Source organism: Megachile rotundata, chromosome 14 (assembly GCF_050947335.1).
Source record: "Megachile rotundata isolate GNS110a chromosome 14, iyMegRotu1, whole genome shotgun sequence".
In the NCBI taxonomy this organism is placed as follows: domain Eukaryota; kingdom Metazoa; phylum Arthropoda; class Insecta; order Hymenoptera; family Megachilidae; genus Megachile; species Megachile rotundata.
The window spans coordinates 8,076,997-8,096,186 of record NC_134996.1 but is presented as its reverse complement, the minus strand read 5'-3'; the positions used below and the strand labels follow the sequence as shown (position 1 = coordinate 8,096,186).

General features: G+C 31.6%; 1 protein-coding gene across 3 annotated transcripts in view; it reads left to right on the top strand.

Moving 5' to 3' along the window:
* The first annotated feature begins 1,169 nt into the window (after nucleotides 1–1,169).
* The window catches only part of LOC100880831 (Dpr-interacting protein kappa), a 366,827-nt gene continuing 348,806 nt past the window's right edge, over nucleotides 1,170–19,190 (top strand). For all 3 annotated transcript variants that reach the window (XM_012288792.2, XM_012288794.2, XM_012288791.2), the window contains exon 1: nucleotides 1,170–1,410. In XM_012288792.2, the coding sequence (XP_012144182.1) occupies nucleotides 1,338–1,410 (73 nt within the window). In that variant the 5' untranslated portion in view covers nucleotides 1,170–1,337. The remainder of the gene's footprint in view (nucleotides 1,411–19,190) is intronic.

Here is a 19,190-nt window from a genome sequence, read left to right as displayed (position 1 = left end):
TTGTTAATTTGATATCTTCAAATTATGAGAGTTTGGACATTCATTGGGAGATTTGAACATTTGAAAATTTAAAAATATAAGTTTTTAGAGTTTAAAAATTTTGGGGTTTGGATATTTGAAAATTTTTCAATTTATGACTTTGGAAGTTGTAAATTTTTGAATCTTAAAATCTGCAAAATTCGAAATCTACACATTTTCAATTCTCCAAATTTTCACAACTCTAAAGTTCCAATTTTCTAAATCTCTAAAGATCCAAATAGCTAAATCTCCAAATCTTTAAACGTCTAACTCTCCAAATCTCCAAATCTCCAAATCTCCAAACTTTCAAATTTCCAAATCCCTAAATCCCCAAATCACCAAATCTCCAAATCACCAAATCACCAAATCTCCAAATCTCCAAATCTCCAAATCACCAAATCACCAAATGTCCAAATCTCCAAATTTCCAAATTTCCAAATCCCTAAATCCCTAAATCCCTAAATCCCCAAATCACCAAATCTCCAAATCTCTAAATTCCTAAATCTCCAAATCACCAAATCGCCAAATCTCCAAATCTCCAAATTCCTAAATCTCTGAATCCCTGAATCCCTGAATCCCTAAATCTCCAAATTCCTATATCCCTGAATCCCTGAATTCCTAAATGTCCAAATCTCCAAATTCCTAAATCCCTAAATCTCCAAATCTCCAAATCTCCAAATTCCTAAATCCCTAAATCCCTAAATCTCCAAATTTCAAAACCTACAGACCTCAAAACCCATAAATTCCAAATTCCATAAATCCAGAAATCTATAAATCTCAAAGTCCATAAATCTCATAACCCATAAATCTCTAAGTCCCTAAATCTCAAACCCTCAAACTCTAAAAATTCCTAACCCCCGAAAAACCCACTATAAGTATAAAACCCGTCACTAATATTTCCTCCCAGTTAATATTAATTTCCAGCAGCAAACCTTATCGTCCGATTTAAAATGTTCACCATGGTCGTATCGCCCATAAAGTTGGTGTCGCTTAAAATTTGAAAGGCAGCCTCCCACGCGCTATAAACTTTCCGAACACGCTTCGAGAAGTAGCTACCCTCTTAAAAGCAGCTGCACCCTTTTTTTGCAAGTAGTTCGACAAATATCCAAAATCTTAGTAGAACGAGGCGAGGCGTCCGTGGCATCGCAAGCGTCCCAAGTAGTAAAGACACGAAAGAGACAAGGCACGTGGGGACCAGGACGCATGCGTGTCGTGTTGCTCCTGCAGGACTTCTCACGGCAAGTCAGTCTGCATCTGGACTCGGTCTCGCGTGCGTTTTCCGGCTGTGCGTGATAGTGACAAAACCGGGAACATCGACCATGACAATAACAAAACACCTGATAATCCTGTGGACTACGCTGACCATCGCCGCAGCCCTTCATCGATCACAGGGTGAGCGATTAATTGCACGACCCCGAATTTTTCAATAATTTTTCACGATTTTCAACTATCGTACGCGTAACACTTTTATTCGAGTGATCGCACAATCAAATTGCGAATTGCCATTTTCGTTAGGTATTTTCGTTACACTACGTCGGTAATAGCCGCTACGTCAGTTACATAATTCTGACGGCATAGAAGTTTTCGCGATAGAAAATTGCGATGGTTTTTGCCGAATGAATTAACCCGGAATAGCAGCAAACAATGGAAGAACGTAACGGATAAACGGATTAAGGAATAAAGGATATTTGTTGTATACGTGTTCCTTGCACACCATTTATTATGATTATGCAAATCCCGCGTTGCCCGCTGCGCTCCGAAAGCTCCCCGTTAGAACACTTTCGATTAATTTTTTTTGGGTAAATCATTGCTACCATCTTCGCTTTGATTGATTCGGATAATTGGAAGTAGGGATTAGGATTATTATGCGATCTTGCGGATTTGGGAACTGTGACATGATTAATGTAGGGATTTTACGTAGATTTTTCGGTACATAATGAGGGTGCTAGGCAAACACGTGCTCCTGGAAGGACGTGCACTGATACGTGAACTACTCAAACGGAATAATTCATATATTCATGTATTCCGATCATATATTCTGATCTAAAATAGATACTTGAGAGGTATACACAAATCTTAGTCTTTTTATTCACTTATGTAGCTTCTCACGTATTTGAATACTTTTTATGGTGCTCTGGAAAATTATTAGCAGGTTTAATTTATTTTGGTTATACACTCGATGCACATTACACTTCAGATTTAAAAAACCAAAATTCTATTTGCAGTATGATTGAGTTTGGAATTTAATACTAATTATTATTTTTGACAATCAAGGAAAATCTACAATGTGCTTAATATTGTAATTTTTTTTTATTTGATTTAACGTTACAGTATTACTGACGCACCTGGTGCGTCAAGGGGTTAAACAATTTAAAATGACGCATTTTTTATTTTTAAATTACAGGAATTAAGATGTTTTTAATGATCGTATATTTTTATCTAAATTAGGTACTAGTTTGGTAATTATACACATAGTTCTGTTATTTATTTGGAGGTTATGTATTCAAGTATTTAAACACTGTGATTTTCATTTTTGTTGCTGCAAGAAAAAAATTGTTATAGTACTAGATTAAAATGACGTACCTTGGATTTCTTTTTTTTAAATTACAGAAATTAATCTAATAAGTTACCTGTGTTAACATTTTTTAAATGTAAACTAATTGTATAAATTACAATTGTGTTTCGACATTTACCTACTTATCGTTGTATTTTATTTTTAATTTGAAAGTGCATGGATGACGTCCTTAAATCTAATGTTAAATTCATGATATAAAGGTACAATTGATTACGGTATATTTGGAATCTGAATGAAGTAAATTGTGACGTAGAAATATCGGAAAATTCAAGTTGTCAATATCAGAGAAATCGAATAATCGTAAAATTAAATGATTAAGATACTTTTAAAATAGAATATTGTAACATTTAAAAATGCAGTAGTTTGTCAACTATGAAAAGTGTTACAATGTTTTTAAATTAGAAAAGTGGGAGAGTTTCAATGTTCATGAATTAGCAAAATGGAATAGGTACTATACTTTTAAACTTTATAGTAAACTTTATAATAAACTTCATAACAATAGAAGAGAATATTTGTACATCTTGTACCATAACTTCAATACTCAACTATGTTGTAAAATTGTTATACACATTACACATTTCTAGTTGTTAAGATTTAAATACTATTATATATCATCATTTTTATTTTTATTTATTTATTAAAGAATTACATTTTTTTATATTAAAAAATATATAACTTTAAGTATCATAACCTTGACAGAGTCAAATTTAACTCTAATTATTTTTACAACAACCCTCAAGGTTTAATAATTATTTGAGACACAAAATGCAGAAATAAATAATTCATTCTGCATATGCAAATATATTTGTACGTACACTGTTATTTGACCTTAAAAAAATACCATAACCTGAACACTAACAGCCTCAAATTTAACTCCAATTATTATATTTCGATAATAACCCCTAACCTTTAACTGCTACTTTAACATTTACTTAAAATACGAAACGCGAAATAAACAATTCAGTTTGCATATGTAAAAATATCGACACAATTTTTCCTTCACGTTTCTCAGATCCCTTTTTGGTGCATAGCCAAAGTCGTCCATTTTCGTAGATGAACGAGTTCGATTAACTTTTAACGTTGCGAACGAGTTTCGCGCAGTACTGTTCTTTACGATAATGCCTTAAAGTGCAAGTGTCTGGTTTTATTCGATAACTGGATTGAAAATATCACTGGCTAACAAGCCTGCAATATCTTTTGAGTGGTATGACGTTTCGAACAATCATGCTTGATGAGCCGTATGAATATTCATCATGTCGCTGTTAAAACTTTGTGTCGCGATATTTATGAATGTACACCGTAGTTACGTATTTTACAAATGACGCAAACTGTACCTATAAATAAGCAATGAACATTTTTTTTTGTCTATTTGATAAATCCCGCCATTTGTGACAAAACGGCGTTAAATCGGAAACTTAGTATAGTAATGGGGAAGATAAAGTCGATAATATTACAATTTGGTAAAAATAATGGGGATAACAAATGTACGTAATATTTTACACGTTTTGCGTTGCAGGAATATTTCGAAAATGTCGCATGTAGGTCACATTGCGTATTAATATTATTCTACGCAGATTATTCCAAGTTATATTAATAAATAATGTGTGGGGAAATTTCCAAATCGAAAAATTATTGGAAGTTTAATTCTACAAATTATTGTATTAGATTATACTATTTAATACATACATTTAATACATAATATTTTTAATGCAAAAATTAAAAATAATGCAGAGTTTTGAACTTGCTTACTCTGAAATTAAAACTGAAGTTGAAAAATAAATAAACAAATGATAAAACATAAATTGATACACACATTTATTCTACACCTTCATGAAGATTAGCAAAGACTCTAAAGAAATTGTTTTAATAAATTTTGTAAGTTAAAATGAAAAACTTGTAAGAGGGTCATTTGACCTTTCTGCTAGTTTTAGTGTTAATTTGAAAATTTAAAAGTAATACTATAAATATTTTATAAGAAACTTGAAAACTTTCAGTGGAGTAATTAAATTAATTTTTGTTTGTTTTCCTGTGAATAATTAATTTACCTTGTGATGACCATAAGAGTAGTATTTCAGACAGTGCAATATTAAGCAATGATATTACAAGCTTTTATCCGTGAAAACACTTAGAAGCAATGTTTCTTAGCAACTGGAATTTGACTAACAACATAATAGAGCATGGTTCCGATCTCAGGCAGAGTAAAGTGGAAAATTTTGTAACAAGGTAAGAATGTATGTGGAACACAGAAAGAGGCAAACATTCACGAGAAGTCAGTCTATAACTTTGTTCCACAATGGAAGTAGCACTTTCTGCACCGTTGAACGCGAAGGACCTCCTAAAATTGCTACGAATCACGAATAGAATAATGCGACACAGTTTACAAGCCTGCGGGCATTTCATTTGTGGTACAATAACTTCGAGAAGTAATTATCAATTCACGATAAAATGAATAACTGGTGCATAACAGCTCTTTTTTCATGACTGTACTGTTACTGTGTTTGCATGTTACTGTACAATGCTTTGTTATGAAAAACTTTTATTTTAGATTTAGATTTCGAAATTAATTAAACGTTGAAATCTTTAAAAATTAGGTTATAATTTATCTTTAGTTAATATTTGCGTTAGTTATAACAAAAATGTTATTTTATTTGTCACACATGTCACATTTGTTATTAAAAAATTGTTTAAAATTGCAAAATTGAACTTCTTACTGCCTTGTACATTTTGAAAGCATTGTACAACTACAGTCACTATAAATTATATTATAATTTACTTTTAATTAATATTTGCGTTAGTTATAACAAAAATGTGGTATATTTTATTTGTCACACATGTCACATATGTTATTAAAAAATTGTTTAAAATTGCAAAATGGAACTTCTTACTGCTTTGTATATTTTGAGAGCATTGTACAATTGTAGTCACTATAAATTATATTATAATTTACCTCGAGTTAATATTTGCAAGCGTTAATTATGATACAGGAGTCACACATGTCGTTTGTCACACATGTCACACATTACTACATATTCATATTTTATAGTATATTTTCAGTTCTTAAAAAATTATTTCAAATTACAAAATTGAATTTCTTACTGATCCCAGTTAATATGTGCAGGTATTAGTTATGACACAGGTATCACATATGTCGTTTGTCACACATGTCACACATTAGTACATATTCATATTTTATAGTGTCTATATATAGAAACTATAATATTTTACAATTCTAGTATTTAATACTTGAGAGGTTAATAGGTTTAATATTTTAATTTAAAAAAATTTTTTGTTTAATTTTCAGAGAATGTGAAAAAGTATAAAATATCATATATGTAAGCATACATGTTTTGAATTCTCAAATTCAAATTTAATATTGTAATTTATCCTACAAAGCCAACTATTATTACTTGAGATGGAACTCTTGCTACTCTAGGACTAAACATGTTTCATAATTTAAAATTATCAAAATTATTTGACAATTAATGCATACCTCAGTTAAGATATTCTTCGTCTGTCTTTCATAATTAAAAATGTCACATTGTACACAATTTGTATAATCTAACCTTCATATCTTGATCCAGCCTTGTTACTTCATTTCCATCACCGAAAAAGTTTTCCCATATCATTTACTATATCGCAATTTTTCTCACTTACGCGAATAATAAATTTCCCGATATTTATAATCATACGAAGATTCCATATACCCATTTCATCTTTATTAATCTAATGGCCCGGAAACCTATTTTCAAGCGCCATGATCTTTCATATTTCGTAATATAACACGGTAACGCATATATCAAAATTGTGACTTCATCACGTGAAAACTCAGGAAAAAGCCTGCCGTTCTCTAAAGGTTAAATGGTTTCAAACAATGTCAGCAATGATGAAAAGCTGTGTAATCTTTTTTGTCAGTTGGATGCCTGAATTGCGTTCGGTTAACCGTTCGTAGCAACGTCAATTTTTCAAATTTTGAAGTTTTCCGGGATTACATTCGTAGATATGTGCAAATATTCGAAACCAAAATGGCTGAGTTTATCATTTAAACTTTTTTGATTCATTTTGATCGCATTGTGTATATTCATATTATTGCAACACTTATATTTCCATAAACATAATAAAATTCCTTGAAAATTAAAGGAATTGAATTTTATTAGAGGTATAGAAAAATATTTCTATGTTAGTTTCATTTTCAAAAGCGTCAGAGGTATAGTTGTTGAAATTTTTAAATAGAGTGAATAATTGTATGGATCGAAATTTTTCTGAGGCATACTCCTTTAGTAAAATAAATACGTATTCATTATTAATTTTTAAATTGCAGTTGTTAAGGAATTTTCATCGATACTAAAACAAAAACCTTGTTGAGTTTGTTGAGTATTTAAAGCTGAACTGGTACTGACTAGCTGAATATCAAAAATTAGCATTGATACCTAACCTACAAATTCTTCGCTTATATTGAGGTTATGTCACCTACTCTTCATTATTAATTGTTTATTCCAGTATTGTCAGTATCACTCAAATTTATTACAGTGCAAACTGTAATATATTCATCTAAAAATAATTTCGAAACAAACACGTATAAAACACAGTTAATCCAAATCATCGCCCAAGTATGAATTTAATTTTCACTACAGACCCCTTACAAAAATGTATAATCAAGCATAATCAGTATCTTTCATGTATAACCATCAGTACCTTTATATTTTTCAAAGAAACTTGCGTATCTTAAAAATAAACTCAACTACACATATCTGTATGTACATGTATGCACCCTGCCATTAACCCCTTAACCTACAAGTTCCTCAGCAGTTGCGCCAGGTAGCTAATTATTACTGCAGTAATAATAAATAAGTAAATAAAATATAAGGTATGTCCTGGATTTAGAGGTCTTCAATTATAGAAATGACAATTGGTATCGAGTTCAACACTCGATCTTTATGCAAGAATGATTTAGGTATATCATATGTGACATATGTGCACGGTGCGTCACATTCTCTGACTCGATATAAACCAAGGAGTTGAAGATGCATTTAATTCAATTTTTATAGATTTACAGATCTTCAATTATACAAATGACAATTGGTATCGAGTTCAACGCTCGACCTTTATGCAAGAATGATTTAGGTATATCATATGTGACATATGTGCACGGTGCGTCACATTCTCTGACTCGATATAAACCAAGGAGTTGAAGATGCATTTAATTCAATGTTTATGGATTTATAGATCTTCAATTATACAAATGACAATTGGTATCGAGTTCAACACTCGACCTTTATGCAAGAATGATTTTGGTATATCATATGTGACATATGTGTACAGCGCGTCACATTCTCTGACTCGATTTAAACCAAGGAGTTAGAGATGCATTTAATTCAATTTTTATAGATTTACAGATCTTCAATTATACAAATGACAATTGGTATCGAGTTCAACGCTCGACCTTTATGCAAGAATGATTTAGGTATATCATATGTGACATATGTGCACGGTGCATCACATTCTCTGACTCGATGTCATAAACCAAGGAGTTGAAGATGCATTTAATTTAATTTCTATGGATTTACAGATCTTCAATTATACAAATGACAATTGGTATCGAGTTCAACACTCGACCTTTATGCAAGAATGATTTAGGTATATCATATGTGACATATGTGCACGGTGCGTCACATTCTCTGACTCGATATAAACCAAGTAGTTAAAGCTACATTTAATCCAATGTATATACAGTAAAGTTCAAATGAACTCGAAAGCTTCAAAACGTGACAAGTACTGTTAAAAGATAAAGAATTTTAATAGGGTAGTCTGCAATCATCGCTTCACCTCGTTATCTCGAAACAGCTAAGGGAAAAAAATGAAGGTTTCGCACGGTTAGTGCTGCGTCGATCTCCGGAATTGCCTCCGATTTCTCCAGAGGAGGACAACCCTCCAGAGAATCAGCGGTCTGTGATAGACAGACGACTGGTGACTGACTGTAATAATATTTCTGTCAAAATGATACGGAGTCAAGGATGTGGCTAGGTGGACGCGTGTACACGTATCGATACATATGTGGTAATAAGTTGCCTCCTGAATGTGATAACCTGTCACGATCAATTCGCTACAGAAGGCATGTCACGGTGTCATAATCACGTTTTATTCTGCTCAGTATGTCTGCTCATTTAGGTGCATTTCATTACGGTCTGCAACGCGAGGTAATGTTATGGACATTCGTGTTAATAACTACGATAAGAGGTATGATGAAGTAGATTTGTATTGAAAAACTTTTGACAATGGACAAATTTGATATTTGATAAACATTTTCATTGTGTGGACAATTTTGGACAATTTTGACATTAGGCAGACATTTTCTTTGAAATAATGACAATGAAAAGTTCAATGAAAAGTTCATTGAGAATGAAAATGTTTGTCCAATGTCAAAATTGTCCAAACATTGAAAACGTTTATGCAATGTCAAAATTGTCCAAACATTGAAAACGTTTATGCAATGTCAAAATTGTCCAAACAATGAAAATGTTTGGACAATGTTAAAATTGTTCATTCTCAAAAATTCTCCATGCAAATTCACTGACAAACAATGAAAATGTTTGTCTAATTCAATTTTGAATTGGGAAATGCGAGAATTGGATTGTTGGGAAAGTGGGAAATTTGGGAAGTGAAACTTTGAAGTGGCAAGTTTAGAGATTGGGATGATGAGGATGTAGTGAGAAGGGTGGTAATTGGAGAGTTTGGGAATTTTGATGTTGAGAAATTGGGGAGAGAGGAAAATGAGAAGGTTAGAGGTGGAAAAATAGGAAAATGGAAAGTGATAAAGTGCAAAATAGGGAAATGGGAAAATGAAGAAGGGGAAGTTAAGAAATTGAGAAATGGGAAAATGGAAAATAGGAAAGTGGGGAAATGGAAAAATCATAAAGGGAAAATTGAGAAGCTAAGAAAATGGGAACATGGGATAGAGGGAAAGTGGTGAAAGTGGAAAGTTGGATATAGGAAAATGAGATGTGGGAATTTGGAAAATAGGAAAAGGGAAAAATGAGAAAGTGGGAGAAGTGGAAAATGGGAAACAGGAAAAGGGAAAAATGAGAAACTCGGGAAAGTGGAAAATGGGAAATAGGAAAAGGGAAAAATTAGAAAATGAGAAAATGGAAAATGGGAAATTGGAAAATTGGAAAATTGGGAAGTTGGGAAACTGGGAAATTGGGAAATTGGGAAGTAGGAAGAGAGAAAATAAGGAAGTGGGAAAAATAGAAAATAGGAAAATAGGAAAACAAGAGAAACTGAGTGATTAAAAATTAAAAAATATGGAAATTTCAAAGTTTATCTATTAGAACCTTCATAACTCACTAAACCTATTTTCAAACTTAAAAACCCCAATACTTGACTTATTTAACAAAATCCTAAAAGACCTCAAATATAAAAACTAAGCAAAACGCAACAAACCTCCACAAGAAAACGTAGATTGCAAAATAAAAAATTAAAATTTCAAATTGAATGTATACGAAGATTATACGGTGCAGTACGAACGTTAGGTTATGAAGTGTGACGTAGCACGCTAGAAACAGAAATATCGGTTAAAACAATATTGCAGCACAGTATTCCATCGCTGTTAAGTTTCATATCTGTTTCGTAAATGATAACATTAAGATCCTTTCAACAGTACAAGTCTCCGCAATCGCAAATATTATAATACGTACGCGTTCATGCAAATGGAAATTCAATTTAGCACTCAGAACTTTCCTAAAGGCGTTCAATCTCAGCTTCTCGCGAAATTGTATTCAGAAAATCATTTGACTGGTTCTGATTAATTGTATGAACGTTGAAGAACATTAAAATTGCGCGTTATAGGAATATGAGACACAAGAACGTTTTCTGTGAGTCACGTTGTCATCTGAGGAAATTAAATCCCTGTGGGTTTCAAATTTTACTCTTCGTTAAAATTATATGAAATATTGTTCTGTGGAGATATTTTTAGATTTTATGAAAATTCAACTTTTTAGATTTTTTATAAATTAAATGTAAATGTTGTTAAATGTCTGTTTGGCACTTTCAATATACTTCAAATAAAATATTTTCACAAAATTAAATTTTTGAACATTATTTCAAAGTGTTACTTTGGAAAATTGTGTCAAACAATTGTATTGAAAAATTGTTTCAAAAACTAATTTGGACAAAATGTTTTAAAATCCGACATAATAACCCAACATGCTTTTTACATTTTTTAAAAACTAAATTTCAACATTCTTCAAATAAAATATTTTTTAAAAAATTGAATACATTTTGAACATTATTTTAAAGAGCTACTTTGGAAAATTGTGTCAAACAATTATTTTGAAATATTATTCCAAAAAGAATTGTGGAAAATTATTTTAAAATGCAACAATAAAAATGTCTGTAAATTAGCAAAACATTTATGCAGCTCTTTCTGCAGCAATTAACACAAAAACCTCAAACTGCAATTTTTCACTGAAAAATTGTTAATGGATTTTCAATAATGGATCCAGCGTATAATATATTCAAATACTTCATAATCGTATTCGCTACAATAATTACTTAATCAATAGTTTTAATAACTCTTATTATTGCATACTGTATTAAATACTTTTTTGTTCCATTTTAACGAGTTAACGTGTGAATGATTTTTCCGCGGACAGTTTTGAATAAATATTTGACAAAACGCGTACAATAACAGTGAAATAATGAGCAGTTACGGAATGGCTCGTATTTCCAAAAAAAGTCATTGTCGTATCGTGGATTGTTATACAGGTCGTGATCGTTTTCATAGAAATAGCTTTGAAGGATCACGGAAAAAATTGCAAATTGCGAGGTCTTTGAATGTACATTTCAATTTATCCATTTCCCTCCGTTTAAACTCTTAAATTAGCAGTTCTACCGAAATTTGTCCCAATTCCGCTTAAATATAACAGATTGAGAGATTAGCATGGGCTGCAATTTATTTCTGTGCCGAAGGTTTTAACAGTCAAAGTCAATCGTTAATGGCCGTTCAAGCTCCGTTAAATAAATACTGTAGTTATCGCTTCATAAATTAAGCAAATACCGTCGCAAAGTTATTCTACGAGTATTCGACTATTAAATTAAGTTTTGTAAATAACAATTAAGTTTTTAGAGTGTTTGTCCTGTATGGAATACTTTCATTTTTTATCATTTTTTCAGTTGCAATTTTTGACAATTGATTTGCAAGTTTTATTTGAAATTTTGTATTGAGAAGGAATGGTTCGAATTTTTTTAAATTTTAATTTGTTTTTTATTTGATAAAAAAAATATCACTATTATATAACACTATAATATAACAATAATTACTTGATAAAATTTGAGAAGTTACAGGTCTGAGGAGAATTCGAAGTTTGAGAATTAGGAAAATTAGAATTTGAGAAATTCGGAAATTTTAGAAGTTGAGAAGTTTGAGAACTTGGAGATTGAGAAATTTGCAAATTGGGTATTGAGAAATTTGTTGAGTTAGGATTTGGAAACTTGAGGCAGTAGAATATGGGGATTTGAAAAAATTGGAATGTGGAGAATTGAAGAATTAGGAATTTAGAAAATTTAGGATTGTGGAAATTTCTGATTGTGGGACTTGAAAATTGGGAGTTGTAGAAAATTTAGAAAATTGGGAAAACTGGGACTATTGGGAAAATTGGGAAAATTGGGAAAAATGGGAAAACTTGAAAAATTGGGAAAATGGGAAAAATGGGAAAATTGGGAAAATGTGAAAAATCTAGAAAAATTCGAAATGTGGGAATTTAGAAATAAGGGAATTGGAGGATATTGGGATTTGGGAATATGGAAATTTAGAAAATTTAGGAATTTTCGAAGTGCAAATTTGGAAAGTTAGGATTTGAGAATTTGAGAATTTAGGAATTTAGCAAATTGGAAATTTGACAATTTGGGAATTTAAGAATTTGGAAATTTGAAAATTTGGAAATTAGGGAATTTGAAAGCTTGAAAATTTGGAAATTTGAGAATTTGGAAATTTGAAAAAATGGAAGCTTGAGAATTTGGAAATTTGAGAATTTGGAAGCTTGATAATTTGGAAGCTTGAGAATTTGTAAACTTAGGAATTTGTAAACTTGGGAATTTGGAAATTTGAGAATTTGGAAGCTTGAGAATTTGGAAATTTGAGAATTTGGAAGCTTGAGAATTTGGAAGCTTGAGAATTTGGAAATTTGAGAATTTGTATGCTTGAGAATTTGGAAATTTGAGAATTTGGATGCTTGAGAATTTGGAAGCTTGGGAATTTGGAAATTTGAGAATTTGGAATCTCGAGAATTTGGAAATTTGAGAATTTGGAAGCTTGAGAATTTGTAAACTTAGGAATTTGTAAACTTGGGAATTTGGAAATTTGAGAATTTGGAAGCTTGAGAATTTGGAAATTTGAGAATTTGGAAACTTGAGAATTTGAAAGCTTGAGAATTTGGAAATTTGAGAATTTGGAAGCTTGATAATTTGGAAGCTTGAGAATTTGGAAATTTGAGAATTTGGAAGCTTGAGAATTTGGAAATTTGAGAATTTGAAAGCTTGAGGATTTGGAAATTTGAGAATTTGGAAGCTTGAGAATTTGGAAATTTCAGAATTTGGAAGCTTGAGAATTTGGAAATTTCAGAATTTGGAAGCTTGAGAATTTGGAAATTTGAGAATTTGAAAATTAAGGAATTTGAAAATTTGTTAATTTGGAAACTTGAAAACACAGGAATTTCTAAATCTAAGAACTAAAAAATCTACAAATTCAAAAATTTCAATTTTCAATCAAACTCCATAATTTCACCTCAACAATCTACAAATTAAAAAATCTATAATCCAAACCTGAATATTTAAAAATTTGTCCAAAATCCCGTCCAAACAATGAACTCCCCAATCCCCTAACCCCAAGCATAATTCAAACCGCGATTATAAAACCCTCAGAATTATAATTGTACGATAAAATGCCATCAGAGTCGGATATAGTCCCCCAAATTAATATTCCGCATTTATCAAGCAGAATGAAATTGAAAGAGAAGAAGATAGGTCTAAGTGGACGTCAGAAGCATAAAGAACGAAGAAGATGTAATTAAAACGGAACGTATAGAAATGTGATATACGGAATACTTTTCTGTACACGGATTTATTCTTTCTGACAAAATTCTCCTCTCTAGTCAAACTTAATTTGTTTTGTCAACGTCGTTTCAGATATATGATTAATGTTTATATAACGTGGACATGTGTCAGGTGTTGCATACGGTGTTCAACAAAGACAACAAATGTTTGCATTCAAAACGGTGTTGATAAATGTATCTTCTTGTGACGTGCAATTTTGCATATATCTATCTGTATGTGTCATGTAGACTCATGTGTTCGATAAATAACACGCTTTGGATAAAGAGAGTGAAATTGTGTTGTGTAATAAAGGTTTTAATAGAGTAGTAATATCACTGTTTACTTGGGGTCTTTTGAAAATTTTACGGAATCCATCAACGACTATCTATGGACCTTTCTGTAGAACTAGAATATACCAATCAAGGTGTACTTGTTTTTTATTTATTTTAAAAATTCTACGGAATCCTTCAGCGAGTGCCTGTGCACCGTTCTGTAGAACTAGAAAATACCAATTTAGGACTACTTGTTACTTAGTTACTTCAAAAATTTTACAGAATCCTTCAGCGGCTACCTATGAAGCGTTCTGCAAACCTAGAAAATAGTAATTTAGGTGTACTAGTTATTTATTTATTTCAAGAATTTTACGGAATCCTTCAGCGACTACCTATGGACCGTTCTATAGAACTAGAAAATACCAATTTAGGCGCACTTGTTACTTATTTATTTCAAAAATTTTATGGAATCCTTCAACGACTACCTATGGACCGTTCTGTAGAATTAGGTTTACTGATTTAGGTGTATTTATTATTTATACTGTCTTTATATTGATGTCTTTATACTGATTTAGGTGTATTTGTTACTTATACTGTCTTTATATTGATGTCTTTATACTGATTTAGGTGTATTTGTTATTTATTCTGTCTTTATACTGATGCCTTTATACTGATTTAGGTGTATTTGTTACTTATTTCTTTGGGGAAGAGAAAAAGGACGAAGTGAGAAGCCGGAGAAAGTGAAAAGTTGGAAATAGGAAATTAAGGAAAATGGAAAGTGGGAAATATGGAATTGGAGAAAGTAGAAAGTCGGAAATAGGAAATTAGAAAAACTGGGGCTTAGGAAATTGGGGAAAGCAGAAAGTGGGAACTAGGAAATTAAGGAAAATGGAAAGTGGGGTATGGGAAATTGGGAAATAGGAGAAGAGGAAATGAGAAACTGGGGAAAATTGTACGTGGGAAATAGGGAAACGGGATGTGGGAAATTTGGCAATAGGAAAATGGGAAAATGAGGAAGTGGGGAAAGTAGAAAGTAGGAAATAGGGAAATGGGAAATTGAGAAATGAAGAAATGGGGAAATTGGAAACTTGAGAACCTGGAAATTTGATAACTTGGAAATTTGAGAACTTGGAAACTTGAGAAGTTGGAAATTTGAGAACTTGGGAACTTGAGAACTTGGAAATTTAAGAACTTGGAATTTTGAGAACTTGGAAACTTTAGAATTTGGAAACTTGAGAAGTTCGAAACTTGAGAACCTGGAAAATTGATAACTTGGAAATTTGAGAACTTGGAAACTTGAGAAGTTGGAAATTTGAGAACTTGGAAAATTGATAACTTGGAAATTTGAGAACCTGAAAATTTGATAACTTGGAAATTTGAGAACTTGGAAACTTAAGAACTTGAAAACTTGAGAATTTAAAAACTTGGAAACTTGGAAACTTGGAAAATTGTAGAACAGGAAAATTAGAAAATTGAAAAATGAAGAAATTGCGAAATCGGAAAATACTAAATTACTCCTAACACAAAACTATACATCACTTCCGACTCCATTCTAAACATATCACACCCTAACAATCGTACCCTAACAAAGTCTCCAAAAGTAGCACCAAAAAAATTCACCGTAGCTTTAATTCCGTGACAATAAACGAATAACAAAGATCTAAAGCATTGAAACAATGGCACGTACAACGGTACGATACATAAGGATAGTCAGCAACGATTTCAAACTTCATGTCACGAGCAGGTCCGTTAATTACTCGCGACCATGCGAATGAGAGAAATTCCTTTCTCCTTCTCTGAGAGTTGTGGCTGTTGTGTACAAATGACCAAGGTATGCAGTGTTATATAATGCAGGGCAATTTCCATTATACCACGCGTTTCTGTTATGTAAATAGAGACGCGTGCTTGAGTGGACCAGGTTCTTGTACGATGCTCATAAAATCCTGCATACGTACAGGAAGACCGGCTTGGAAGTTAGCATATGTCCTTTTAATCCAATCATAGTCATTGCTTATCTTTCGTTTTATTGGTAGGGAATTGATGCAATTTTTTTATGGATTGCAATCAACGGTGGAGGATTTGAATGAGGATGGATATTTGACAAGTTATATAATTTTGGCTTTTTTGATGGTTTTCAATGTTTATTTTTCAAGGTTTATAATTTTAAATTTGTTGATTTTTTGGTTCTTATATTTTCTGATATTTGAATAGTCAAGTTTCTTCAATTTTAAATATTAAATTTTTTGGTTTCAAATTCTTGTACTTTCTGATATTTAAATATTGTAATTTTCAAATTTTCAAATTTTCAATTTACAAATGTTCAAATCCTTAAGTTTCTACATTTCTAGACTAAATTAACTTAGCTTTCTACATATTGAAATTTCTAAATTGGGAAGAGGAAAAATTGGAAAATAGGAAAATGGGAAACTTGGGAAATTGGATAATTTGAAAATTTGGAAATTTGGAAACGGAGGAAGTGAGAGATTGGAAAATGGGAAAATGGGAGACTTGGGAAATTGACAAATTGAGAAATTGGATAATTTGGAAATTTGGAAACGGGAAAAGTGTGGGATTGGAAAATTGTGAAATGGGAAAATTGAAAAATTGGAAAATGGGAAACTGCGAAACTGGGAAATTGAGAAATTGGGAAATTGGGAAATTGGGAAACTGCGAAACTGGGAAACTGGAAAATTGGGAAATTGAGAAATTGGATAATTTGGAAATTTAGAAATTTGGAAACGGGGAAATTGGGAGATTGGAAAATTGGTAAAAAGGAAAATGGGAAACTTGAGAAATTTTCTAGTTCTCAAATCTCTAACTCTCTAAATCTCATAAATCTCATAAATCTCCAAGTATCTACATTTACAAATCCCCAATCCCTGAAATCCCATCTTCTGATTGATTAAATCAGAATATACAAAGTAATAAAGATTAAGAAGTCTGGGCGCGTAGTTCGATGCTGAACAAAACTAATTAATGAAGGCAGCAAATAGTAACTGGATATAGATTATAACGAGTTATTGATTGTTCGGCAAGTTGTTAGCGATTAGGAAAGTTTGCATCGGTTTTCAGATTGCGGTAAGATTGATTCTATGTTGCTTCGAAGCTTAACGCCAAGATTTCCCATAATATTTTAGTCATAATATCTTGTGCAATTAATGAATTTTTTCATTTTCCTTAATTTGGGGAATTTATTTATTTATACGAGTTTCATTATAGTTTACTACAAGGGAAAAATATGTGTAGAAATTATTAATGATGTGATACTTGTGAACATTGTAAAATATTTATGCTCATATGTAGATACACATGTGTGTGTATGTATGTGTGTGTGTGTATGTACTCATGCATGTATGTATGACCTATCTTTCAATTTATCTACCTATTCATCTACCTATCTGTTCATCTATCTGTCTACATATGACTCTACATACACGTGCATATATGCACACATGTAAATCCACTTGCAGATAAAATTTTATGAAAACAAACATATTCACAAAAGTGATGTCCCTGAATTTTTTATGAATCATTCTACTTTATGGCCATGTAACTAGATTTTCTAGCAACTAAAACTAAAAGATATGAAATTGTCCACATATATACATACTTGCACATATGTGCATTTTCATTATAAATCACATACACCTCATAAATAATATCCAACAATAAAAGTTGTACAGTTAACAATCATAATTGAGTATAATTGAGATTAGTTGATGCTCGATAAAATCGTATTAAGCAGCAGATATTTTCATGAAGATTTCAGGTTCATCGATTCGACGAGTCGTTTAAATGTAATGAATGAATCTACAGCATTGAATGTAGCTATTTTAAATCCACTTAGAAAGTACGAGTCGTGCTAAACAGCGTGAAATTTGATTTGGCTTCGTTATAACATCGATGTCGTTAATACATCGTTGCACAGAATATCGGAAAATGAGAGAAATATTTCTGATAGCTTTTTACAACCTTTTTCAGAGGAAAATAATATAGAAGCGATGAATTGATTTAAAATTAACATAACAATATACCGATGAAAATATTCTGTTTGTAAATTCTTTGTGTCGGAGAATTTATCTTGTAAATAACTTTAATAAAATTTCAGAAAATATTTCTGCAAATCTTTTTAGTGCTTTCATATTTATGACGTAACCAAACTTTTCACGTTTTGTCTATTTTTTTGTTTTAAACTTGGGAAATTGAGAAATTGGATAATTTGCAAATTTGGAAATGGGAAAAGTGTGGGATTGGAAAATTGGGAAATGGGAAAATTGAAAAATTGGAAAATGGGAAACTGGGAAGCTGGGAAACTGGGCCAGTTTTGTCTATTGTTTTAGTTTTGTCTATTTTCATTGAGGGAAATTCTGTGTTAGACAATTTATACTTTAAGTGCTTTTAATATAATTTTAGCAATTTTTGGAACTTTGGACTTCTTACAAGTTATATAGAAATTTCTGCATTATTTTTCATTTTCACACACTTCTACAAATTTCTATATTTTTTAGGTAAATAGCAGAAAAACATAAATCGAGTCGTTTTCATTCTTTCTAAAAATTTAGTCATGGTCATTTCAATAACCTTATTGTACGAGAATTTTAAGTATATGTAAGAAAGATTAATGAAATAAAATGGCGTTCTTTAATGTACAGTCAGCGCCTCTAGCGGTAAAACAAAGTCACGAAACAAATTTAAACTTCCAATTTATTTTGAATTTATTTTGAACTTACAACATTACAAACACCAACAATGTTACAAATAATTATTATAATAACTACGTGTAGTAGAATTGTGGTAGCGCAACAGCAATTAACAAGTAAAGTTAAAAATAACGAAAGTGATGGGCGTCCGATGTGTACGAGGGCGTCGATCTTCGATCGGGCTAACATTCGCGTAGAAATTAATTAGCAAGCCAATTTAACTTTAACGATTGTTCGATTGCACGAAGTTTCCAACGAAGTGTGTACATTGATAACAATTTCGTCGAATGCTCACCCCCCTCGATGCACTGGTACGCGGCCATTAGAAAAGTTAATTTCTTCGTCGCCTGTTGATTTCATCTGAGCTCGAACGAGGGACCGTAATACTCGTCGGAAAATTTTCTCCTGAAACTTTACAGACCTTGAGAAAACCTCCGTCATTACGTTCCCTTTCGGGAAAATAAAAATATTTATCTTTCGTCGATACTATCTTTGAGAGACGTTATTGCGATAATATTATAATTTTTGAAGGTATTTTGT